A 26,041-nucleotide genomic window follows, 5' to 3' on the forward strand; every position below is an offset into this window, starting at 1 on the left:
GAATACCTTGACAAATTAATATATATATATATATATATATATATATATATATATATATATTACATACATGTCATTTTTTATTAGATTTGAATGTGTATCTTATCAAAATTATAAATGTACCTTCTGTATAGTTTTTATATATAATTTTAGAACATGATAATCTTTTTTTTATATTTTGTTAGAGCTAAATAAGTGAAAATACTAACGGTGCAATGTTACTAATACTAATGTACCCAAAAATTAAAGATGAATGTATATATATATATATATATATATATATATATATATATGTTTCATTTAAAAAGAAATTTTGATCTCGGTAGATCAAAACATATGCATGTGCAAAGAATCAAATATATACCTTGAAGAACCTATTATATATATATAGGATAGTTTAGCTTGATATTATCTCTTTGGTCTAGACTAGATAATATCATATTGACAAGCAATACAGTGCATTAAAAAAGTTTGCAAAGAATTTGTTGGACATATAAGCAAGATTAATGACAAAGATCTATACATAATTACATGAGTAACATGCCTTTTCTTTTGATTTTTTTTTATAACAAAAGAGTGCTGTGACATCAGTATGAATGACCTCCTAAATATAGGGAAAAAGATATTGAAGAGAATGAATACTTTTACAACCTTTCGAAAATTATCACAAGAAATAACCAAAGTTTTCAAGTGCTCCAATTTCTGGTAGGATCCAGTCACCTTGCTGTTCTCCAATCTGAGGTATATATGGATTAAGAAGTTGCAAGATCTGAACTTTTAATCTTCAATTCTGTAGTATATAAATCAGCGCGAACTTTTAACAGTCCAAACCTGGCTTGCTTCCATAGTAAATGGCATTACTCCTGTCATTCATGTAAGAAAAATATGATCTGGAGCATAGAATAGGCACTACTGTTGGCAGAGAAGCCAGGCTCCTCTGGCTTCTGGGAACGAGGTTTCCTAAAGATTGAAGCAATCTTCGTCACCGGAAGTGAGGCCTCATCACTGATAGAACTTGAACTACGGGTTCCATCTACTTCCTCTTCTACCAATGAGAAGAATGGCTCCCATCGGCTGCTTTGATCTTTCTTCATTCTCTTTATACTATGTCGACGCCATGCAGCTTGGATGAAGCAAGCTGCCCATGTCCTCCACTGATAGGAGTAGAAACGGAATGTGTGCTGCAGCCTTTTGCTGTGCAGCCTTCTGAACTGGGCAGCGACAAACTTGAGATCCTCAGCTCGTAACGCAAAGGCCTCCAGTGCAACAAGAGTTCTCACAGTCCTTGTAGAGGAGGGATAGTTGGTGATGGAGTTTGCAAGTAATGCCCATGTAAGTAGGTCCTCGCCGCAGAAATCACCAGGTCTTAGAATTATGGAGTTGAAGAAATCTGTTCTGCCACCATCAGTGGTAGAGCTCTCTAATTTCCCCCGAATGATAAAGAGCATTTCAGTTACAGGGTCACCCTCACGGATGATATATGTCCCATCGATGCACAGGAAGGGATTCATATATTCACATAAGGCACCAAGTAGCTGATCATCCATCTCTGAGAAGAAAGGAACCTGCAAATGGTAAAGTAAAAGAAATAACAATAATATATATATATTTGTTGCAGCTTGTAACGGTGAATCTTTGATGCATTAATCCTGATAAACTACCAGACTTTACAAATCAGAAGTCAAGCTTCCAGAGGTAATTGTTGCATCTCTAAAGCAAGGCCACATACACACAAAGACTTCCAAAATATAAGAGGCACCCTTCTGTCTCATATGGTTGTGGTACCCTCTGCACTGGACATGCCGATGTTGTGCCACGCAACACAAAACCATGCCACCCTGAGATTTGAGTGGATTCCTATAGGAAAGGCCACAGATAGAATTGAAAGATTTGATGCAAGTTCTATCTTAACCAATATTAGAGAAGAAAAAGGATGACGCCCTGAGGATGTAGGGAACACCATGAGAGTTCACTGTTGCATCAGGCAGATTCAAAATTCTGGGATTTGCTGTTATTGATGTCTTAACTAGGTAAGGAACTCTTTTACTCCTTTGTTCATGATTTCTGTTAGTATGCTAGAAAAAAGAATCTAACTAGAGAGAATTTGATTTAACAAAAAATTTGGTTACTTCCTATGTGTGATGAACCATTGGATAGCTAGTTTATTACTAGCCAATTCAGTACATAAGTATGGGTCTGGATGTTAGGATGGGTGTGTTTAAATGAAGGATGGCAATGTTAGATCTTGGTAGTTAGATTGGAAGAGCAAGAAAATAAAACAAAAATAATTCAAGCTTGATACTCTGCCGTGAGCATGATAAAATTATTGAAGAGAGATATGTCCCAATATTTTCTTATACTAATTTACTTATGGTACCAGGGATCACAATGTTTTGGAACAATTTGATTAGAGATGAAACAACATAAAAATCAGAAATTTCTTAGGATTGTAGTTATTTTTGCAAATGAGTTGTTCCTATTTTACTCCTATGAAAGGTTTCTTAATTTGAAGCTCATCTTTCAGCATCAATTGTGTATTGGTATGTCCTAGCTCTGAAAATGTTATCACTACTAACTCAAATATTAGGACAATGTAAAAAAGCCACTTACACGATGAACAAGGTCTAGACATAAGTGATGTTGTATATCTCGACGAAGGTCTGCAGGTAAATCTTTCAAGATAGATTCTTCATCCACTCCTTGGGTTGCGATCCATTTGTATTGGAGAAACTGGCCAACACGTTCTTGCAACTCATGAGGAAGTTGGTGATCTTTCATCCATTCTTCATTGTCTCTTTGCTTCAGCCTCCACTCTTCACGCTTTGTGCTAATAGATCGGATGTAGATCTGCAAGCAATTCGATATTCCATTAGAACACTAAAATATTTTATCTAGAGCACTGTATGAACAATGAAACAAGGGTAAGGAATAGAAAACTTTGAAATCTAACAGACATGGAAAATCGTCCACTGAAATTTCAGTACGAGTACTATTAAGAAATAATTTTACTGATGATGGAAAACTGCACAAATGCAAGCATAACAAGTAGAAGAAATATGATGCCAAAAAAGTATTTAAATATCAAAATCAATCTTATACTAAATACATGTTGAAATATAAGAAGCATGTGATGCATCTTACTTTTGACAAGCTACAATCAATTATACTACTATTTGTGTGTTCACCATGAATGTACTGTTAAATAAAAGATATAACATATGCTTTGATTAAATGAATGGCAGCACATTTTACAAGCTTAGCGAACAGAAACTGAAGTCAAGTAGTGCAGACTGAGGAGGCCTAACTAACTAGACGTCCAACTTAGATCTTAAGTGACTCAAAAAGAAGGATTGAAAGGATAGCCTGCAAGTTTACAGAAAAATACAGTTTTAAACTCCCCAAAAATCAATTCAAGAACAAATGAAAGAAAAAGAATGGAAACAAAAAGGTAAAGAAACCTTGAAGGAAAAGGACTAAATTTCTAGTACCTGTATGCTACCAATCAACTGAGCAAACAAACCAAGACTCAGAGTAGTAAGGCCTATGGCAAATAAATTTTCACCAATGCAAGAACTTGCCATCAGAGGGTTCCCGTACGTACTGGAAAAAGAAAAAGAGATGCATCCAAAAAGAGATGCATCACAAGTGTATTAAAGAAGAGGTTCATTGACGTAGATAAGATTTTTTAAGGGATATGCAATGCCATCTTAAATCTATCAAATTTTACATGTAATAACTTACTTGTTAGTCTTAATAAAAGAATATGGATATATTATTAGCCTAGTAAAGTTGTTGAAGTACTGAAAGAAAGCAAACATGAAAACTTTTTCTTCACATCAATAGGATACACTTATATAATGTCATACCTCAACTGCTGAAACCCCCACCATAAACAATAGAAATACTTTTCTGATAATGATGTGGAAACAACACCATATTGCAATGCAAAACTATATATGCCGTAGTTGAAAGCGATACCATTGTTATTAGCATCGCAGTTTGTGAAAATACTTGTGCTATTTGCCCAAGTTTGGCCATCGCTCCATCTCAAAAAGTCACAATCAAGGTACTTAAATTCACAAGGCGTCATATCAGGGGAGCCATTTTCCAACAAGCATTGTGATTGCCAGCATGTTGTCTGTCGTTCGATTGCAAGTAGATAGTATATTGCCCCTATAACCTGCAAAGAAAGACTGTCAATCAATAGTGATTTTCTTATAATGCAATTTGAAAGATAATTTAAGAGTGTTCTAGCCCTTTTCCCATATCATAAAATGGTAACCAATGGTAAAGCAAGAAGACTAACATGGCTTGCCAACATATACAGCAGTAGATTGTACACAGTTCCTCCCCAGGCAATCTTTGCAAGAAATCCAGCAACTTTAATTATTCGGTTGCTCAAAGGAATTACAAAATATAACCTTATGGCAAACTGAATCAGAATAACAAGGAGAAAAGGAGTATCAGTACGATCAAAACCAATTGCTGGCGTTACCATCCAGATGAAAATCTGCAGAAAGAAGACGAAATGCATCAATAGACAGTCCCCTCTTGAGAGAGAAAAAGTAGATATTTGTTTTGGTTTTCTATTCCTACTCTTTATGTCTTGTATCTAACAAGCTTGAGGATTACAAAATTCCGTAAGAATTTAAAACGATAGAATGGACGATTTTACACAGATATATTGGTAATGCGAGAGCTGAAACAGAAACATAACATCAAAATTATGTAGTTTGTCACAGGTAGTTCAATAAGAGATGCTATATATAGTTAAAATCACATATGCCAGTGTTTCTCTAATTTAAGCTCTACCTCCTTTTTCTAGAAAAGTGGGGATTATAACCCACTTAGAATTTGGATAAATTTAAGCTTTACCTTCTCTTTCTCGTTAAATTATTACATCTATGATCAAAGATCATTTGTGAAATGTATCTCCAGATTGTAGGTCTTTCATGAACTTGATGTTTAGGCCTCTTCTATAGAGATAGATGCCAGCTACATATAGATTACTGATGGAGCTATATTTTATGATTTGGAAGTCTAGTCAGTATACTAATGTTAGATCAAGAGAATATAGCAAGCCAGAAGTTATCCATAAAAAATCCTACTGGTAAAAGAGCATATAGCTGCATATAGGCCAAAGCAGCTGAAATCACGATCCTCACATATTTCTATTTCCTTGATGTCACGGCAAATATTCTTCTCTTATATATAAAGTAATTCATGTATATCTTTGTTGCAAATGTCCTTGGCATGGTCATATACCTCCTTCACATACAAGAAACTATTCAGGAAAAGGAATATATTTGGTGGCAACTTTCCAAAACTTTTTCAAGAAAAGAATCCACATCACAGCATTGAAAGCGACCTTGACAGTGTCTCATCTTATATAAATGATTGGAGAGTTTCAATTCAAAAAGCAAAGAAGAAAAGTATTAGTATAGGTTATGTCAAACAAAATGAAGACAAACTATACAAAAATCATTAATTCCAAATAGTCAACTTTGGAAACTGACAAGAACCTGTGGGAAAGGCAATGCTCCAACAAGGTCTATGAGGAAACCTGATCTGATATATCTCCCACTGATCTTTCTATGATCCATCACAAGCTCTCCCTTCCCAAGAACTCTGGAGCTAGGAGATACATACACGGTGTGGAACTTTATAATGATGTGCATCATATAAAATACGTCGATAAGAGACCGCAGAGAAGTAAGGACAGTGCTCAAATTCTGGTCACTTCTAACACACGAATAATTGCCATAGTTTTCAACTAGTGGTAGGAAGAAGAATAGAGGATCTATACATATAGAAGCTAAACATGAAATCAGGAAAACCCAGTTCAACATCAACGCAACATTACCCCCTGGATCCAGTATCCATTTAATTTGCGGCTTACGGTCCTCGGGGCATCCTCTGGTCCTCCCAAGACATCTTCGGCCAACTCTTTTAGCAGAAAGATTTCCAGCTCTTGGAACTTGGTTCTTTTTATTAGGATGTTCTTGCTTCTCCTCAGGATCAAACCTATACAGAGGAACAAGGTGTGCTACAAAAGTTTCCAAAATTTAATTAAGTGCCAGCAAATAGAGCCAAAGTAATGAACATATCATCTCATGTTGATCACTTGTTGCAAAAGACTGCAATCTCGTTTCCTAGTAATTCAATCATTACCAGAAAGAACAGTTGCATCTCAAACAGTCGCAAACATTAAATCCACGCAAATAGTATAACGGGTTTTTCCCGAAATTCGACTCCAAAGCTTATGAATTGCAACAAAATCTTTTTTTTTTTTTGTTTTTTTGGATTTCTTCTTTAGAGAAATAAACAAGGGTCGGTTCCAACTCACCTTGCGGTTTTCCTCTCATTCTCCTCCTCAACTGCGACGTTCCATCCAAACATTGCTCCAAAACCTGAAGCCAAGCTCAAAGTAATCCTACTCCCCCCACTTCACAAGTTCGCACAACAATCGAAACCCATTTCATAACTCAACGAAAGGAGGCATCTTTCTACCCAAGAGCTCGCCAAGACCAACTTTGTTTTTCCTCTCCCTATGAAGAAGTTTATAGTGAGGAGAGAAGCTTCCACTATTAAGGGTAGTTTAGTTCGTAGCGAGGGGAGAAGTTGATCATCTTACTACTTGTTTAACAAATCTCACCATTTCTTAAAGATTAGTACATTATCTCGATTCACGCCAAAGTCAAATTAGTTTATATTAAGAGTTGAGATCAATTGTTTACATATTAATCTCTCTTCTCCAAGTTTAGTGCTTATATTATGCACATGAGACAAAGATCATTCCTTTCGGCATTTTATAATTTCTAGTATTGTCGACATTGATCATGCGAGTAAAATGCTAAATTCCAAGAAAGCATCAAACAAAATTTTGAATTCTTGACTAGTTATTTCGTCATATTCATTGACCAATTACTTGTTCAATAGCACTACGCTATCTTTTGTTGAGATCGAAACAAATGCTACTAAAAACGTGAGATTTTTTTTTTTAATTTTTTTTTAAGAAACCACTCAGTGGAGTGTGGAATCATCAGGTACATTGAATTTTTTCTGAAAACATTAAAGAATTCTCGGATCCCTAATTGTTTAATCTGATCATATGAACTTATGATATCAGAAAATAAATATCAGCTGTAAACAAGTTTTCCAACAGAATTTACTCATGAATCCGACCCATTTAAAATAGCAATCAGAGAAAATGACTTTGATTGTTATCTACTGAAAGAAGGAACTGAAAAAAAGAAGTCAATGTAAATACTAAAAACTCTTAATCTAAAACAAAAGGTACTAAATTAAATCCTCAAGCTCCCACAGTTTCTCTCTTAAAGAAAAGGAAATAATTACGCCTACACGTCTCAAGTATGGCCCATTTTTTCCAGAGACTCTTTATTTATTTATTTTTAGCACATTGCAATAAGTGTCATAAATAACAAATAAGCGATGATGTAAAAATGGGGGCAAAAAAAAATAAGAACTCTTCAAATTTTACTAATAGTAAAATTAAGTTCTTGCAAACTATAGTGAAAACAATCTTTCTGTAGTAAAATACACATAATTTACGAACAAACTATGCACAAAAGCCTAATCTGATTATTTAAACAAGTTAAGCGCTTTTTGGTGCACAAATACACCATACAAACTGTGTCGTAGTGCAGGCTTCTAAGTGTAATTAACTACAAAAACAAAAAATTGGCCCACAATTTTTTGGTTTGTTTTTGTTTTTGTTTTTGTTTTGTTTTCACAGAAATTATGGCCCTCGGATAAGAAAATAATACAAAAGCAAATGGTAGCTCATCACTTGGTTAAGAATACAAGGTCAATTAGCAAACACTAAGTCAATCCTTTCGTGCTTCTCTTGCAATTTCATGGCATCTTGCATGTTAAACCTCGCTTTCTTATGCAGTAGAATCAGTAAAAACAAAATCATCATATAGCCTGTATATTAAACTTCATAAGAAATTGTAGATTAGAGGTACCAGACAAATATTCCAGCGAAGTAACAATGGAACTTCAGACATTGCATGACATGAGAGCTCCATCAAAGAGATGGTAAAAGCATACATGAACAAATTATCAACTCTCAGGAGACTTTGCCTCCATATGTAAGGACAAATCGCAAAGCATAAAATTAGACGAATTCAGTGCAACCAACTTTTCCTCCTGTCAAGCATCACTGTTACTGATTCAAGAGCTTCCAAAATAGTTCAAAAGATATTTGGAGGTGCAATTCCAAGAATTATATGGAGTTTACAGGGTAGGAATAGATCTCCTAATTCTAATGACTACTAAAGTTATCAATAAATTTTTGAAGACTAAAAACACTTGAAAACAAATCTATGGAGAGGGTTCCTTCTGCAACTGAGAATATAGGGGAGATAGCACTAATGTCGACCTCATGACTAGAATTTCTTCTTCTTAACCGATTGAGATGAAAGTAATATACAACAGAACAAATAATTAGGCATACTAGCACCAATTGACTGCGTTCTCTCCACAACCCACGGAAGCATATCGGTCCAGTAATGGAGCTAGACATCAATCCCTTGTCAACGGTGTCATAACCTCCCTTATAATTCCTTCTCAATGATAAATTGGAAGACTGACACGAGGAATAAATAAAACGACGCATATCATGAGCACTTCAAACCGATATCTCATTGACAAATCCATAGAAAGATATAGCTCCCATAACGCAAGTGAAGCGGAAGCCAGATGACACTTGAACTGAGAAAGAGAGAGAGGGTTTACAATGGCTAATCAAATGACAGAGCCCTAAAAACAGTTACATCCAGGAAGTAAGAAAGCTATACCCCTTAATTGCTTTAAAAAAAAAAAAGGCGCATACCTGATCCAATGGAAGCACAAGCAGCAGCAAGAGCAGCAGTTCATCATTCCCCTCTACAAGCGCTAGATCCGTGACAGGTTTTAAGAGGTGCACCATCACATCCATAGAGTATAACAAGGGGAAGTGGACACGACGATTAGCAAAGAAGATACTCAGAAATGATTTGAAGAGCAGATGCGAGCGAGTGCAAAACACCACGAAAGTAGAAGCAATAAGCCAGTGTAGGCCAAAAGCAGCAGAGTTGCCTAGCGACTCGTGAAAGCATACCTCAACAAACAAAAAGTTACCAATTCAGTGGTATTCTAAAAGTACATAGATAAATTAAGTTCTATTTCCACAAGCCACTAAACAACAGCTGCAAAACGTATGAAGATCACAAAGCAAATCAAGGTAAAAGAGATTCATACAACGTTTAACCAGTTTAGGCAAGAGCATATACTCTGACATAACAAAGTTCAGAAGATCCAACAAAGCCAAAATCTAAGAGACAACAGGGATCTTGTTCCACACCATGCCAAGATTTCTCTCAACTCCTGCTTCGGCGCCTCTCTCTAGCAGAAGATTTTCTGATCAAAACATTGACTGTAAGTCACATATATCATGGAATCTGAAGGGTTATATTGAGCAGTAATCAAACTTGCATAATTAATTGACACACTAGAGAGAAGGAATGAGGCATGCATACCCGTTAGCATCTGGTGATTCATCACGGCCACGGTGATGAGGTGGTGACTTGCTGTAACTTCTTCTGCGAGCTGGTGATGCACTGCGGCGCCTTGGAGAATGATCGCGCGGGCTATAGCTCCTGCAGAAAGCAATTAGTACCAATACAAGGTCGGAGAAAAAAAAAGATGCAGATCTAAGTAAGCATGTAGATTAAGTCTAATTGAAATTGATGACGACACCATCTTATCTGTTCATGCTATACTGCCTTATATGCAAAAATCCCATAACAAAAGAGAACGAAGACAGAAAAAGCATAACTCAGTGTATTGCATGGTCCCTCTAATAGTAAGTTGAGTATAAAATATTCGCGAGGATATAAAGTTTCGAAGTAGGAGTATTAAGGAAGAAAGCAAGAGAACTGAAAATATAAAATCCATCTGGTAACTGACTAAATTAATAAACTTAGGATAATTCATCCCCTAAAGGAAGGATGTCTATCCACTAATATGTAGATAACAGAACCAATTACTTAACTATAGATAACACCAAGATTAACTACATAATGCCATATTCATCTATCATTGGGCATGAAGACATGTACGTGTGCCTTATGTTCCTACGTGATTATGTCTTATACTTGCATATATCTGCGCTGGTGGAGTCTGTGTGTGAATATATATACACACACACACACATGCAGATGCAATAATACAGTTCTGCATGTAAATGCAAGTTGATGTGAAAATTCCATTGATTATTATTACACAATAAAAAGTAGTAGTATTGAATTATTTAACCAGCACATGGAATTTCAGGACATGAAACTAGCTGGTAATATAGAAAATTAACCTTCTGCCATAGCTAGGACTTTTGCGGTATCTAGGACTTGGGCTACGACGTCGTCCACTGCCTAAACCTCCAGAACCAACGCGCAAACGACACTCACGAGCAAAATGTCCGGCCTCACCACATTCATAACACTTCATATCAGATCCACTAGAGCGGTCACAACCTCGACCGCCACCGCCACCGCCACCACCGCCACGACCACCGCCACCTCCCCTAGTGTTATGAGAAAGCTCAACTCTCCATCCATTTTTACCTACAAACAAACATTCAAAAATGATGCCGTCTTGAGTTAACTAATTATCAACGTATTGACAAATTTCATCCGATTAGTTAGCAGTAGTAAGAACAAAGGCAAAATATTGCTCAACACAGTCAACCAAGAATATATATAAAAAATGCACTACACAGTAGATGCTTTCTGTGCTTATTTATGCAGTGAAAATGATAAGTTGTTATATAGATATCTATGCTAAATTGCTATTATTAGAAAGACAAGGTAGGAATTTTAAGTTTTTTCCCCTTTTTTGGTTAAATAGAACTTTTAAGTAATTAACACTCTTGGACATTGCTTATGACTGTAAAACCATGTGTTATCTGATGAGTATACAATTTCCACACAACTTCCCCTTCCCCATCCTAACTACTTTTTACCACGTATAACAATTTCAGATTAAGTCATTCTACATGATACAGAGGACAAGCATGCAAGAAATTAATTGACCAAAATCTCACTCTATTACTAACTGCCTGTACTAAATAGTAAATGTTTCTACTTAATGGGCCATCATATACATGAGATGCTAATATCAAATTTTCAGTGAAAGAGGAGCAATCAATGTGAAGCCCCCTAATCATAGGCCCACCCCTAAAATGAACCTTTATGATGCAAAAAAGGAGAAATTTCATGTTAAGAAAAGGAAAATGGGTTTAATTTTTAATTCATAAGCTGAACTCTGCGAAGTGCAAACCGTAAGTATCATAGAAAAGGCAGTCAAACAATATAAAGTATGCAAATGCCACATGAAAGTACTTATGAAAAGAAATTAAATCATAACACAGTACTCTTAGATAGTTGTATCTCACAAGTTCCGGATATTGATGCTTAACAGCATTAACAGACCTTCATACTGCTATGTGTATGATTCAGATTTTCAACAAAGAATGGTTTAATAACTTTCAGTTTAGAAGAACAAAAGCAGTGAATTATTTTCAACAAATCCACATACCATCCAGTTCATGAATAGCATCTTGAGCATCTCTTCGGTCAGAAAAGTCAACAAAAGCATAGCCTGGTGGCTTCCTAGCAACCCACACACTGCATGCAGAAATAGTAAATAAGAAAAGAAACTCTAAATGAACAAATGTAACCAGCTCGGCAGTTCCTTGTTTAAAGATTGCTTAATACATTTCAAAATTCAAAGCAGAACACAACTATACCACTGTGCTTCATTGGAAGAATAATCAGCTTGACCGCACAGCATTTGGAATGATCAATTTTACATCTCTTTCATTGATGCACATGATCTTTTCACAGAGATTAGAGTATGCTTCTAGACTCTAGAGTCTCATCACACAAAACTGATGAGAACAAATGTTCTCAAATCTCAACAGGTCATAATCACAAAATATATTCAATAGATTGATAATAGGCAGTAAAACATCTCTTTATTGACTAAAGACCCTAATAAATTTGAAACCAATTTATTTGCAGAACTGCATACCTAAATCAACCTTGAAAACAGAAACAAAAACAGGAGTCTACTAGAGCTACAGAATAAAATCTAGTCTCGGGAATTCATAACTTTTCAGGGACTGGTAACCTCAATGAGTGGCAGCCAGAAGAGGAAATGAGGAGAGGATTGATAGAATAAATAGGTAGTATGGGAATGGAGATAACAAGGGAAGATCCAGACACTTGGAAATAACAAGAGAAGAATGGGAGTGACAGAAAGAGGAAAGAAAACAATCACCTGAGTGCAAAGATAGACGAGAACATAAATGGAGGACACTGAGGCGAGAAAGAAAGGAGAAAGTAGACACACTGACCCAAGCTACAAGGAGGGAAAGGAGCAAGATTTGGGATATCAAATATCATCCCTACAGCTGAGAAGAATATATCTGTGGAGTTGCCTTAACAAAGAAATTAATTCCAAAATGCTTCTCCTCTTTAGAGTTCACCAGCTATTAGTCGGACTCCTTATAACCCAAATTTGGTCAGGCATTGATCAAAATTACCTTACAAATTTCTAGTTTTCTATCTTATTCCAATTGTTGGTAGGATAGAGTGATCAGCTAGTTTCGATGGGTGATCAAGAGCTTTTGCATGTTCTTTATAATGATGTCCGTAACAGTAGAACCTGAGCAGTAATATATACTTCTAAAAAAAAAAAAAACGCTTTACCTTTGTATAACTCCAAAAGTTCGAAACTCATCCTCAAGTGCACGTTCAGTGACTCGCGAGTCCAGGTTGCCCACATAGACACGAGACATCTTTGACAAAGAAATCTAGAAGAAGAAGAAAAAAAGAAAAAGAAATCAAAACCACGGTTCTCCACTGAAAAGCTATTAACAAGATGTAGTCATAAAAATAAAGAAAAAGAAGGATCACTTACGTGTTCCACATAAAACTATAACCAAAAAATGGCATTAAAGATAGCAAAAGACAGAGCACATAGAATCTTCTCATAAGTTTGGAAATTAACACGCAAGAAAACCTCATATTCTTCTAGATCCGGAGCCCCAAATCTAAAACTAACATAGTAGGGTTTGGGATGGATCATTTAAAGAAGAAACTAGTGTAACAAACAAGTAGAAATTAGTGTAATAAACAAATAGGAATTTAAAGCATCTCAAATATACTGAAGAAGAAACTGTTGAAACAAACTAGTAGTAATTTCTTGATCAATCGACGATGCTTTCCTTTTGCAAACAATGGAAGCAGTCAAGAGGCAAAATCTTAGTAGGAATCCAGCAAGAAAACTATGAAAAATCATACAGAAAGATCTGCAAAAGGATTTCTAGGGTTTACGGCAACGAAGCAGCATCAGATCCGAAATCGCAAGAGTCATAGTAACAAGATATAGAAAGATCGAAGTGAGAGCGAGAGAGCGAGAGAGCGAGAGAGCGAGAGATCGCTTGTCACCTAAAAGCTTCTCGATTCAACGGGCGGCGATGAGACAGAGGAGCAAATGCTCGACTTCGATGTCGGAAAGGTTAGGTTAGGGACTTTTCTTTTGCAAAAATAAGTCCCGTCTCCCAAAAGTAATTAGAGAAACAGGTGACTTTAGTGCCTTCCCACGCGCTTAGTCTAATAAGTACTTTTGTAGCTCAGGTATTTTTCGAATTAGTTTAAAAACAAACCTAGTTTAGAAAGAAGACGAAGTCCATCGCCGAATTAGTCCCTCCAATATATTTACTTTCGTCTTCTTTGTTCTCCTCGATCTCGATTTTTAGGGTTTTAAATCGCAATCTCATTCCTCTCCCTCTCTCTGTGTGCGATTGAGATGGACGCTATGGACTCCGTCGTCGATCCGTTGCGAGATTTCGCCAAGGATAGCATCCGCCTCGTTAAGAGGTGCCACAAGCCCGATCGAAAAGGTTTGCCCACCGATCTATTTCTCACTCCCTTCGCCTCTCGATCTGTCGTGATCTGGTGTTCCTTTGTTCGATTCTAATGGGAATCTGATGTTGGATAGAGTTCACGAAGGTGGCGTTCCGCACGGCGATCGGGTTCGTGGTGATGGGATTCGTCGGGTTCTTCGTGAAGCTGATCTTTATCCCGATCAACAACATCATTGTTGGATCTGGTTAGGTAACGAGATCTGGATCCCTAATTGATGTCGCTATGGTTGCTGATCTCGTTAGATTTGTTGGAGAAAATTCGATTTTACATTAACTGATTTGTACTATAAACTCTTAAGCTATTGAAAGTTGTGATGAGTTGTAATGGAAATTGCAAGGATATTTTGGCCGATTGGAAGTCATTGCTAGGTTTTTGCCCTTGTTTGAACGGTATTGAGAGGGTTAAAACTTAAAATATTATCTCCCTATCTCCTAAAATGATGCTTTTTGTGTCATAAATGTCGATGCATCAACAGTTCTTTACTTATTGGCACTCTACATGAGAGTAAACACACAAATACTTTATTTTTCACTCGTCCATGAATCAATCCACAAGTGCATTAGTTTTGTTTCACATATAGGAATGCAGGATAATTATACTTTGACCCCTTCACTATAGGTGATTTTCATTTTCACCTCCTCATCTTCTTTTTTTCCTCTACAACTTGATCCCATCAACTATCAACAATTATTAGACCTCCTAACAGTGTTAACAAAAGTTATAAAATAACTATTATGCCCCTAAAATATTTGTGTAATGGGAGAGTATTTGTTAATTTGTTATGCTTAGGGTTAGCATTTGAGAGAAAGAGGAGAAGGTTAACGGGTTGAATAAGAAATAAAGTATTAGGATTTAGGGTCTATATCATGGGTTTTACAAGTGTTGTTGGCGGCGATCACGGTGGTGGTGGGATTTATATCTAAGGTTATGGTTTGGGAGAAAGTGAAAAAGGATTGGAGGGGTTGGTGATGGTAGTGAGATTTATATTTAGGATTGAGATCTGGGAGAAAGAGGAAGAGAAATAGAATGGTTGGTGATGATGATTGTGGAAGTGAGATTTATATTTAGGGTTGGAATTTTAGAGAAACATGAGAAAGAAGAGGAGAAAGAGGAAAACAAGAGGTTGAAGATGAGGACATGTTGGTCAATAATGACATCATGTGTCAAACATGTGATAGATTTCGGTTAGATAACAGAAATCCTAACGGTAAAATAACTGAAGGACCTATTTCATAATTTAAAATGGTTGAGGGGACAAGTTGTAGAAATAAAAAGATGAGGTGAAAGTGGAAATCACCTATAGTTGAGGGGTTCAAAGTGTAACTAACCCTAGGATTAACAAATTATAGTGAATATATGTACCTCATCCTGAGTATTAGATAGCTATAAAATGGTATCTTTTATTTGTTTAATAAGGAAGAGATTCTATAGCAGAAGCTTGCCTTAGGAGGTTCAATACTTCAATTCTTTCTTGTTTTTTTTATAATTTGCTCTTGTTCACATGACAAATCTGATGGTGTACAATGAGATGTGGTAAAATATCAAAGGTTGACTGTGACAGAGTTTCCCAATTGTAATCATATCTAATGAAACTTTTTCTTTGCTTGGTTTATTGACTGTGACTTTCATCTGATGGCAGACTGCAGCTAGAGAACAGCTTGTGGCCCCTCAATACTCAGTTCTGATATAGCTTTTTTGAACTTTTTTAATATTGGCCTCCCAAGGTTCCACCATCCCTGAATTAACACAGCCATGCCAGTAAGATTTTAAGGAATATCACTCCTGATAAAATTTTGCTTGGTAGACCATAGCCAGATGGGATGTAGGAAAGGTTTAAAAGTGAAAGAAAACTGAAAATGGACTCCGACATGGTTGCTTGGTCGACTATACCGACATTTGTGTACTCCTTTAAAGGAGTCAAGGCTCATTACATCTGTGGAATTTTGGGATAGTTTCTTCTGCATGGAAACTTACTTGGAAACCTTGTCATTATGACAAAATTAGAGGAACCTAAATGATCTTTGCTGAGTGACTTCGTCCTTGCATGATTTTGGATGAAGCAGATCTTTTAGCTTGTTATGGTACATTTAGTAGTTGGTCACTTGTTTGCAATAAAATAGTTGTCCAAATTGTAGTTAAGTTTTGCCAATAAACGTTTGGGTTCGTGGAAATATGATTCTGGTGTGATTGTTTCATGGTAATGCTGTCATGGCTTACTGGCTTTTTGCTAGGCTCATACAAAGTTCTCCTATATTGGCACTCTATCAGGTTCTAGATACAAATATATAAAGATTAACTTCATTTCATGGCCCTCTAATTGTCTTCTGTCGTTTTTGACAAGCAACATGAAATGTGTGACACTGGAATCTTTCTGTTTCTAAGATGTGAAACGGTTTATTAATCTAATATTTTCACTCTTGTTTGATATTTCAACTAACTAGTTGTCTTTTCCTGATGAGATGAGATCAGCATAAACAACAGATATGACAGGCTACATTATTTTGAAGTAAACCATAAGATCCTCCCTTCTTATTTAGAATGTTGATTTGTGATTGTTTAAGCTATCTATTCTTGTTCGATGCTTGTCATTATGACTTAGGTGGCCTTTTTTGAACTTTTGAGTGCAATCTTACTTTGACTGTATCTACAGTGTAGATTTTCCGTACCATCAATTAATCTCCACAAATTATTTTGCTTTTGTTGCATAATGCAGGTTAAACAGAGAGACGAAGGGATATAATAGCACAAGTTGCAGGCATAGCCACATCATCTTTTCTCATCCATAGTGGACATTGGTTTTATCCTAAAAGTTTTCATTTAAGATGCTCTATTTTGTTTCTGTGCTTCCAAATTGTACTCATAAACTTAAAACAGTGTAGTTGAATTCTGCAGTGGAATTGATAAATTGTCAGGTATCTGCAAATTATACAAGTTGTCATCTATGAAAAAATAGAAAGTTATTCCATGGGTTTTATTCTGAAAGTTCTTTCTGTTAAACAACAAACAGAGTGAAATAAATTCAGGACTAACCACTGAAGGTTAATATATAATTTCCCATTCTTTTATTACTGATTTGAATGCAGTTTTTAGATTAAGTCCTACTCGCAATACATTTATAGTACTTTTTGATGTATTGGTTTGAACAACATTACTGCTACTACTAACAAAATTGCACCAAAATATGTAACTCAACTTGCCAGATTACCTAAAATCACTTTTGCCCCATTTGGAGGTAATGGATACCCTTTCTCACAAATAATAATAATAATAATAATAATAATAATAATAATAATAACTAACTCATACATATATATATATATATATATATATATATATAAGAAAAAATGGAATTTCCATGTGCAACATCAAAAGACCATTTCAGTAAAAGCAACAATACTAGCGCTACTACTAACAGTAGCTTTAAATCATCATACAACAGCACAATACACCCAGTCGTGACTGCTTATCAAATGTCTGGCACACTAATACACTATGTCAACAGGCTAAAAGAGAACGACGTTCAAAAAGAAAGAAAGAAAATGATTAGTGGTTCATAGTGACAAACCAAGCAGCAGAGACCATCTTATCTTCCACTTCCTTGGCCGTAGAGTTACACGACCAGATGGTGTCAACAGATCAGTAGATAACATTCTATAAGACACATGACAACAAAATCCAACAGTCTCAATAGATGAGCTGCCTTAAGAAAGTTCAAAGAGGAGAGGTTAGGCGCAAAGCTAGCGCCTACTGGATATACTAAAGGAGCTGACTTTCATTGGTGTCGCTACCACCAGGGGAGCCTCGGGGGAATCTGTCACTGCAAACTTGTCATGCATGAAACGGCTGTCCACGATTGACTCCTCTTTCGGGACGATCTTGTAGCAATAGCAACTCTTCAGTCCAACCTGGTTCTGGTAGCACTCATGGGAACTGTTCTTCACTTGCTGGAAGTTCCAGATGATGCTAAATTTACCGACAGTTGCAACAAGATGCCTCTCCTGCTTACCATTCTCTGTAACCTGCAGGTTTGAACCACGAGAAGCAATCAATGGCAAAACCAAAAGGTGAGCGTTGCATGCACAAAATTTCCATAATAACTCATACCACTGCACTACTCATCTTTATGCAGCAGGAGATTTCTGGCATTAAAAAATCTCCACGGTGCCAAATTTACAGAAAACTTTAATATAAGTCCAAATAGTAACTAGGAAATCTCTTGGCTATGTAAACCCTACAATAATTACAGGCTACTAACAAAAAGAGTCCTGCTGCTTGAGAGTCCCTTCATTGTGAGATCTGTGGAGGAAAAGATGTATGCCGGATAGGCTCATCATACTTTCTAGAAGTCCATGACACCATAGTGCAGTATCAGAAGCCTTACTGGCACACTAATAAATGCTCTCTAACAATGAAGGATAGTAATAACAGTATATATGTAGAATTGTCGATGTTAGTATCGATGCAATAAAATTATACAATAGTTATGTTTGCATGACAACCCTTTGTCTTTAGAAATAGCAGCAAATATTACGTCAACAAACAACTTATGTCTGTCTATAACTTCGCAAAGCACCTAGAATAATTGGATGAGCTAGATAACAACCTCGAACCTCCTTATGTAATGCAACAACTTCTGGTTCCGATCTAAGTGCCACTGGATCAAACACCCCTTCTCCTAGAAGAAAAGAAGAGAAAACCTTCTGCCCACTTTGAGCATGTATTTACCCAGGGAAAAAATTATTGTACTAAAGAACCAGCCACCAAGATATCCATCCACAGAGTTAGACTATGGAAATTAAGTAACTCATCTTTAGGAATACAAATAGAAGAATCTTCCCAGCAGAGACAAGCTAGATGCATAAACTCAAATCAACCATCTGTGGCAACTGCGAAGTGTTGCATGCTACTTAGAACTTCTGGCTAGCTAGTTTCAAATCTTCCAATATCTTCCAAAGAGAAAATCTCACAGTGCAAATTAAAATCCATGAGATGATATTCATAAAAGTTAAGAAAATTTGCAAATTTGAAGTGAAACAACCAAACAAATGCAGTCAACAATTTTCGACATACATGCAAATCAAGGCAGCAGTCATGTCCGCAATGAAGGACATGAGGTCAAAGGTTGTGACCAAGTTTGAACAATAGGATCCAGTATTATTTACTAGATCAAGTATACCTAGTAGGTAATTACATTAGTTAAACTTGAGCAAAACAAATATTCAACCTATTTGTGGCATGATCACTTAAGGCTCCTAAGAGTTGATCCACCAAGTCTTGGTATATTCTTCACCACACACTAAGGCTTAACGTCAATACCTTATATTGGCAGTCAATTATGACAAATTGAAGCACATAAGGGGCATACCAAGGTAAAATGGCCTTAATAAGCAATGTTTTACCTGAATAATCAAAAATGCTAATAAAAAGTTAATGAACACAGACTATTTCACAAGTGAATCATAATAGAACAACAGAGAAAACCTGATCTACAAGAAGTTAACAAGGACCAACCGGAATACTGATTTCCATCTACTGACCAAAATTTAAATACTAAAAGTGAGTACACATTACCTTATATGCATAAACCATAATTAAGCAACATTTCCGCACATAAACAAAGATGTTTCTAATTAAAATATCCTCCAACAAAAAAGGGAACTGCATCTTATCTAGTAAAGTTTAAGCAAAATGTACAGCATGATCGAGTGTCCAATCAAAAAATGTAATCTGAAATTTAACTAACGTGCAATACTTACCCATGAGAATTGTCCCCCACGGAAGTTATTGTTCACTCCAGCAAGATGTGAATCAACAGGAGTAAGCTTTAGCAACCTAGGAGCAGCGATCCTGTTCCCCATCCTACCACTGAAGCCAGTCTTCTCCTTCCCATCCTTATCCTTAAAAATGGTGCATATCAGGACCAAATATGTGTCTGTTGTGCCCAAAATCCACTTTCCATCAAAAGTTACATCCACATGGGTAATTGGAGACCCTAGCCCTGGGAAGGCAGTCTTTGCCATCCTCATTGAATTCTTTGAGTATAATCGAATCTTCCCATCTAAGGACCCAATCACAATAGATCCATCACCAGTGGATGCAAAGCACTGAAAGTTAGTCCCTCTGGAGAACTGGTGCCCTTGGGTCCACTGCAATACTGGTGACTCCATGGAATTAGCAAGGTTTTGAACCATCCCTCTTCGATCCCTCATATCCCAACGGCACAACCTATTATCGTCCAAACCTAGAAAGGTGGACTCTGAGGGATCCAACTGTGCTCCCTTGCTGTCATTTGTGATGTCTCTCATAGTAATGTCTGTTCCATCCTTCTCAAACTTCCACTCCGTTACCATCTTCCCAGTCTCAATGTCAAGCTGATGCACACCGGTGGAATGTGGCTTCCCCCCATCCGCAGGGCTCATCAGCAGCATGTTGGTCTCAGCCCTCATCAGAAGTGCCTTCTTTGGAGTCGAAAACTCACTTACTCTGCTCCCATTACCAGGGAACCTCACCGAAACACCCTTTCCGTGGATCCCATGGCTAAAATTCTTGACCACCTGAATGCCAGAATTGCTCACCAAGAAGCTGTTTTCTAGTGCCCCCAATGCCAAGCTCTGGATCCCTCCCTCGCTCGCAGCCTCCTCAAACTCCTCCAGAAGGTCCTGCCTTTCCAGAATTGGTGTTGTAACTTTCCTCGGGCTTGGGCTGAGACTCTCCTCTGCGTCCTCCCAGATAGAGTCATCCGCTGCCTCTGCTTGCGCCCAGCCCAAAAATTCCTTTCCGTACACCTTCAAACGGTTTCCCTCTGTCGCCTCGAGATTATAAGTGTTCTCGAAGAGGCAGCCCTGGTACTGCTCGCAGAACCTCCGGTATCCTTCGGGGTTTAGGAATTTGAGAGCCCAGACGCCATCAGCGACGAAATCAACACGCCGCTGGTCCGGGAAGGGCTTCAACTGCAGCGCCGGACCAACTCGAGCTCGTATCCTAGAGCCAACAAACAAGAACCAGGGGGCGGCGCCGGTGCCGGGGGCGGGCGAATCGTCGTCGGAGCCGGATCCGCTGCCGGAGGAATGGCGGAAGGAGAAGGAGGTGAGCTTCTCAGAGGTGATCCAGCGAGCAGAGGGGGAATTACCTCCAATATGAAGATAAAGCTTCGCCGCGTCGATGGAATTAGGGTTAACGTTAGGGCTAGGGCTTGAAGAGGGGGAGAGAGAAGAGGGTTTGGAATACTTGAGGTGGAGGGATTGGAGCCTAAGGTCGATGGCATCGACGGAGGAAGAGGTTTTGGGATTTCGAGCTAAGGTTTCGGCAGAGGACTTGTCGTCTTCCTCACCACCGTACTCTTGGGAGGATTCTTCTTCCTCCTCTTCTTCCTGGTCGGATTCGGCGTCGGAGTCGGAGAGCTCCAAACCCTCGCGGCTGTGAGATCCCCCCATGGCTACGAGATCGGGGAGGAGAGGGATCGAGGAGGGAGAGGAGATCACAGTTAGGGTTAGGGTTTGGAGACGAGAGAGTAATGGGATTGGTGGGAAGAGAAGAAGTTTAAATTTTGAAAACGAAGGGAGAAGAGGCGGTGACGGGATCTGGGCGAGTAGCGTAAGTTTGACGAGGGGTAAAATGGGAAGAAACCGTGTTCGCTTTGGGACGAAGGAATGTGCAAACGTTATGGTCACCGACGGTAAAGACGTAAAGTTATATATTTTTCTGTTTTAAAAAAATAGAATAGGAAACTTATACTTTGCACCCTACATTACAGTACATTTATGATTCACATCCTACCACTTCAATATTCACATTTTGAGCCCTATCTTTGACTTTATTATCGCAAAACAGCCTCTACTAACAAATTTAATAAAAAGTCTAAAAAAAAACCCTAATTTATTAATTAGGAATCCTTATTCAAAGTTCATAGTTAAATTAACCTATTGTATGATCCTATTCTAACTTGGAGTTAAAAAATAATAATAATAAAACTTAACCATATTTAAAGTAAATATAAATATTCATCAAAATATGCCTCTTTTACAAGCATAAAAGTGCATTTTTTTTAATATTTGCCCTTAGTTAACAATCAAATAACTCCTTAGTATTTTAACCAAACACACAAAAGAAAATTTAACTATCTAACTATTTAACTTTAATTCTTTATTATTCATTTAAAACACTTCCTAACATTCCCAATTTACAAGGGAAAAAATCTATGTTATTTAAGAAATTTCCCAATCATTTTGTCTGCTAATTTTGTAATTAAGTGCTAATCTATCCTCTATTTTCTATTCTAAATCAGAGAATATATATATTTACCATCGAATCCTTATAATATTATTCTCAGAGTTTAAATTAATTATACATGCCATCTTGTTACGGACCAGATCTGGAATGATCCGTCCGAAGGATGATTATGAAAATTTAGGTGGAGGTAGCCTCGTGAGTTAGAATTCTAATGGATCTAGTTTCACCTAAATCGGAGATCATGATGAAAAGATAAAAATAAAATAGTGGAGATATGTCAGGGAGGGCAGAACGGTAATATCTGTCGTTACGGCGGTCGTCGGAGGGTAGTGGACGGCCAAGGATGGTGGTGGACGGCCATGTAGTAGGGTAGCTGCTGGATAGGAGGTGGCTAGGGTTTGGAAGCTTGAAGGGGATTTACAATTATGGTCTACTCCTATGAAGATAAAGACAATTGACTAATGTAAAAAAAGATTATCCGATTTATTTAAAATTTAAAATAAAAAGATAAAGCTAGGTAACTAATCTCTAGCGAATCGAATCCATAAGCAGATTATCCGATTTATTTGAAATTCAAAACAGAAAGATAAAACTAAGTAACTAATTTGAATCTACTCGATTTGACTCGACTTAACCTATATGGTCGGATCGTAACACATCTATTTATAATATTAGCCGACTAAAAATATGGAATGCAACTCTCAATATCAAATTGATTATCAATTATTTAGTAATTTTATTGTATAATATAGTACCTATTATGCAAACTATTGTAAAATACCCTTTATTTCTCTCATAGGTGTTAATTAATGTTGCACTATTATTATTTTTTTCTGTGGTATAGTTTTAGATGAAACAGTAGAATCTTGCTACTGACTATTTATTTTAGAAACAATGTATAATGTTGCACTGTTATTGACAATGCTAGTGCAATGAAAAAAACTATAAAAGAAATATAATGTTGCACATTAATTATGTACATGACATATTGAATAAAAAAATTGGAATGACTTCAGCACTCCAACTAATTTTGAAAACAAATAATTTATTATCAAATATAAAATTAATTCTAAATGTCATATATATTTGAGTAGAATATATAAGAGTAGGAAACAATGAGGTATTTTTCAAAAAGAAATGTTTCTTGGTACTAGAAGACAATAAGAGAATATAAATCTTAATTCTAGATTATATAAACACATTAACCAAATATATTATTATTTGATCTAATTGATCATCATAAGCCAGGAATTAAAGATAGATGGTGCACAAATCCATACAACAAACATATTTTATTTGATACAAGTCGAGATCAATATGGTAGATATATACAAGGTTGTTGTCATATTAGATTTGAATGAGTCAAAAAAAAAATCAAATAGCTTCTGAGAAATAACCAGTTAACTTAGGTAATACTATTAAATATATTACATTTGGACCTATATGTTTAGAGTTTTGAGAAACTTTGACTATAACTCAGTGTTGAATTTGGATAAGGTAGAGTAGAAATATAAAATTTAGTTTTTCTTTTGATAGAAAAGGTTATTTAGATGACCAAGTATTTATCTTGAAGCATTCAAGGCCAAAGAAAAATTTGAGGTTTTGATAAAATATTTAAAGAATACAAGGAACAAGACAGTAAATGTGCAGATGATTTGGTTCAATCTCAATCCAGACAACAAGTGTGTCATTTGTCATTTGTCATTTGTATGGGGTCTTGGTCAAGAATTTGATAATCCAAACAAGCATTGCATCATATTAAATCAGACATTAATATTTAAGTAGGTTTATGAGAAAAATTCCAGCAGGAAATTTCTTCTTGTTTCCAATGCAAGCAAAAATTGGCAAATATTAATGACTTTATAGATTTGTTTGGAAGTGATCAATGTTTTTTTGTCCATTGTTGGAGAATTTCCAACATATACTCCCCTAGGTTAACATATCGTGATCAATAACTTTTGCCAAGTCAAATTAATTTTTTTTGTTTCTATCTTTTTTCTTCTTTCCCAAATAAGAACAAGGAATTGGTAATGATAAGAGTCCGATATACAATTAAGAATTAAGCTATTTTTATAGTTTAATATTGCTAATTAACATTATTAAGAAATTTATAACAAGTTATATTTGTTGGTAAGAGATAATTTGGTACAAAATTAAATGATACAAAGTTATGGAGGAGATGATTCATTAAGGCCTAACATATATATAACAAGCTTATGTATTACAGCAAGACATGAACCATAAAAACTAAGGTAACTCTTTATCAACATGAGCAACATGAACCTCAGAAAGAGACAAGCTACTATATACAAAGCCATCTTCATGGCTCTTCTTGCACTCAGAGTAGAAGACTGTCATTATTGCCAAGGTGAACAAGTCCATTGTCTTTGCTACAAGAGCATAAAATATCGCAGACAGCAATAGTATGACTTCTTTAGAGCTAGGAGCATGAGTCAAAGTAAACTTTGCAATGGCTTGGGTGGCAATTCCAAAGGCAGTAATGAGAAGAAGAAGAAGAAACCCTTGCTTCTTCCTCCCTTTGATTAGTTCCGTCGATCGGCGAATCGCCTTCGGTCCATAACAGCCGATCTCTGCAACCGAGACTACTATGCCCAATGACCACACAAAAGTGTAGTATAGAAAGAAGCGGAGAGCCAAGAGAAGTATAAGGAATAGCAAGGTGGAGAAAATTATAGAATTCTTTAAGATGAGCAGCACAGCAGGAAAGATGGAGAGCAGTATGAAGAGAACAAAACAAGCTGAATACAAGAAGGCGACGAAGAGTTGCGTTAATATAGGTCCTTTGATGGTGTTCTTCGCCATGATGAGAACTTCGACGAGCGATAAGAGCTTCCCGCAGTAAGTCGTTACAGTTGCGTACAGTGTTATGATCATAAGGAGGGAATTGATGATAAACGCGAGGAGGAGCTCGACGGATTCCTCTACTATGAGACGCGTGACATCTTTCTTGATGGCGGCGAGGAGGAGGGCGAACTCGGGGCTCGAGCGTTCTGCGATGTGAGCTAATTCATTGGCCTTTTGGGTTAGATCAATGAGGAGAGGGAGGATGAAGATGAGGATGGAGAAGAAGAGGATGGAGGAGGAGAGGAAGGTGATGAGAAAGAGGGGGAGGAAGAGTTTTGGGTTCTGGAAAGGTAGGACAAGGGCATTCCATAGGATTTCCATGGTTGAGAGGGAGTTGCTTGAGTTAGCCATGCATGCAAATGGAATGAGGATGAATTGTAATGGTTTGAGATAGGAGGAGAATCGAAGGGTGTATTTGTATAGGAAGTGGTGATCTATTTGTAGATCAAGTGAGATGTGTTGCATTAGAAAGACCTGAAATAGTCTAACACCAATCAAATGTTATATAGTTCTTTGATTTCGTCGTCGTTTTTTTTCCCACTCCAAAGAAGAGTTGGCATAGTCTGGCCGAGTCTTGCCAATAATTAATGCATGCACTATTTTTTAATAGAAGATTTGGAAAAAATGGCTGCAAATCAACGAAGTGAGGTTAAGCTTCACAATGATGAAAGAGAAAAGATGGGAAAACATTCTCTTATATAAACTTTTCGGTGATTAATTGTTTATATATGTCATAGCTTATTGGGGTTAAGTTGGGTCATAAGTTTGGTGTGAAACTTTTAATGATATTAAGGGATATCAAGCATGACGAGCGGCTTGGGCTTGGCTTGGACTTGGCTTGGCTGATGCTCGAGTCCGACTCGGCTTGGTCAGAGTTGAGCTAAGCCCAAACCATTGAAACCGACTCAAAATTAATATCAAGCCGAGCCTGAGCTAAAGCTGGCTTGCTCAGGCTC

The 26,041-nt window shown here is 36.9% G+C and overlaps 4 protein-coding genes across 7 annotated transcripts; 1 reads left to right on the plus strand and 3 right to left on the minus strand.

Moving 5' to 3' along the window:
• Positions 1-478: 478 nt before the first annotated feature.
• LOC140793936 (cyclic nucleotide-gated ion channel 17-like) lies at positions 479-6,617 on the minus strand. Its single transcript, XM_073145718.1, has 7 exons — positions 6,344-6,617; positions 5,520-6,021; positions 4,304-4,507; positions 3,864-4,177; positions 3,486-3,597; positions 2,608-2,844; positions 479-1,562 (listed from the first exon to the last, which is right to left on the minus strand). The coding sequence occupies exons 1-7, from the start codon at positions 6,394-6,396 to the stop codon at positions 864-866; spliced, it is 2,121 nt and encodes a 706-aa protein (XP_073001819.1). The 5' UTR covers positions 6,397-6,617; the 3' UTR covers positions 479-863.
• Positions 6,618-8,161: 1,544 nt separating this feature from the next.
• LOC140793444 (serine/arginine-rich splicing factor RSZ21-like) lies at positions 8,162-13,651 on the minus strand. Of its 4 annotated transcripts, XR_012109970.1 has the most exons (8): positions 13,512-13,651; positions 12,771-12,874; positions 11,596-11,684; positions 10,370-10,622; positions 9,540-9,659; positions 9,262-9,420; positions 8,855-9,121; positions 8,162-8,733 (listed from the first exon to the last, which is right to left on the minus strand). XR_012109970.1 is itself a non-coding variant. In XM_073144925.1 (6 exons), exons 2-6 carry the CDS (start codon positions 12,857-12,859, stop codon positions 9,381-9,383), a joined length of 582 nt encoding a protein of 193 aa, XP_073001026.1. In that variant the 5' UTR covers positions 12,860-12,874; positions 13,512-13,651; the 3' UTR covers positions 9,138-9,380. The 4 variants fall into 4 exon arrangements, 3 of the variants coding, with proteins under 3 accessions (XP_073001026.1, XP_073001023.1, XP_073001024.1); XM_073144925.1 differs by lacking the exons at positions 8,162-8,733; positions 8,855-9,121 and having other exon boundaries at positions 9,138-9,420; positions 9,540-9,650; XM_073144922.1 differs by lacking the exons at positions 8,162-8,733; positions 8,855-9,121 and having other exon boundaries at positions 9,138-9,420.
• Positions 13,652-13,746: 95 nt separating this feature from the next.
• Positions 13,747-16,956, plus strand: LOC140793445 (protein transport protein Sec61 subunit gamma-like). Its single transcript, XM_073144926.1, has 3 exons — positions 13,747-13,966; positions 14,065-14,180; positions 16,705-16,956. Exons 1-2 carry the CDS (start codon positions 13,873-13,875, stop codon positions 14,178-14,180), a joined length of 210 nt encoding a protein of 69 aa, XP_073001027.1. The 5' UTR covers positions 13,747-13,872; the 3' UTR covers positions 16,705-16,956.
• A 411-nt stretch (positions 16,957-17,367) lies between these two features.
• On the minus strand, positions 17,368-21,547 carry LOC140794293 (protein CYPRO4-like). Its single transcript, XM_073146269.1, has 2 exons — positions 19,748-21,547; positions 17,368-18,010 (listed from the first exon to the last, which is right to left on the minus strand). The coding sequence occupies exons 1-2, from the start codon at positions 21,422-21,424 to the stop codon at positions 17,729-17,731; spliced, it is 1,959 nt and encodes a 652-aa protein (XP_073002370.1). The 5' UTR covers positions 21,425-21,547; the 3' UTR covers positions 17,368-17,728.
• Positions 21,548-26,041: the final 4,494 nt, after the last annotated feature.

Source organism: Typha latifolia, chromosome 8, assembly GCF_019914945.1.
Source record: "Typha latifolia isolate L0001 chromosome 8, TyphaL0001v2, whole genome shotgun sequence".
NCBI lineage: Eukaryota > Viridiplantae > Streptophyta > Magnoliopsida > Poales > Typhaceae > Typha > Typha latifolia.

Coding starts and splice junctions, on each gene's coding strand:
- LOC140794293 (XM_073146269.1), bottom strand. CDS start 21,424: ATGGGGGGATCTCACAGCCGCGAGGGTTTGGAGCTCTCCGACTCCGAC. Junction 18,011..19,747: donor GTGGGGGACAATTCTCATGG/GTAAGTATTGCA, acceptor TCAAACCTGCAG/GTTACAGAGAATGGTAAGCA.
- LOC140793444 (XM_073144922.1), bottom strand. CDS start 12,859: ATGTCTCGTGTCTATGTGGGCAACCTGGACTCGCGAGTCACTGAACGT. Junction 9,660..10,369: donor AGTCCTAGCTATGGCAGAAG/GTTAATTTTCTA, acceptor TGCTTTCTGCAG/GAGCTATAGCCCGCGCGATC. Junction 9,421..9,539: donor GAATCACCAGATGCTAACGG/GTATGCATGCCT, acceptor TGTTTTGATCAG/AAAATCTTCTGCTAGAGAGA.
- LOC140793445 (XM_073144926.1), top strand. CDS start 13,873: ATGGACGCTATGGACTCCGTCGTCGATCCGTTGCGAGATTTCGCCAAG. Junction 13,967..14,064: donor CCACAAGCCCGATCGAAAAG/GTTTGCCCACCG, acceptor GATGTTGGATAG/AGTTCACGAAGGTGGCGTTC.
- LOC140793936 (XM_073145718.1), bottom strand. CDS start 6,396: ATGTTTGGATGGAACGTCGCAGTTGAGGAGGAGAATGAGAGGAAAACC. Junction 6,022..6,343: donor AATGAGAGGAAAACCGCAAG/GTGAGTTGGAAC, acceptor TCCTCTGTATAG/GTTTGATCCTGAGGAGAAGC. Junction 4,178..4,303: donor TGTATATGTTGGCAAGCCAT/GTTAGTCTTCTT, acceptor CTTTCTTTGCAG/GTTATAGGGGCAATATACTA.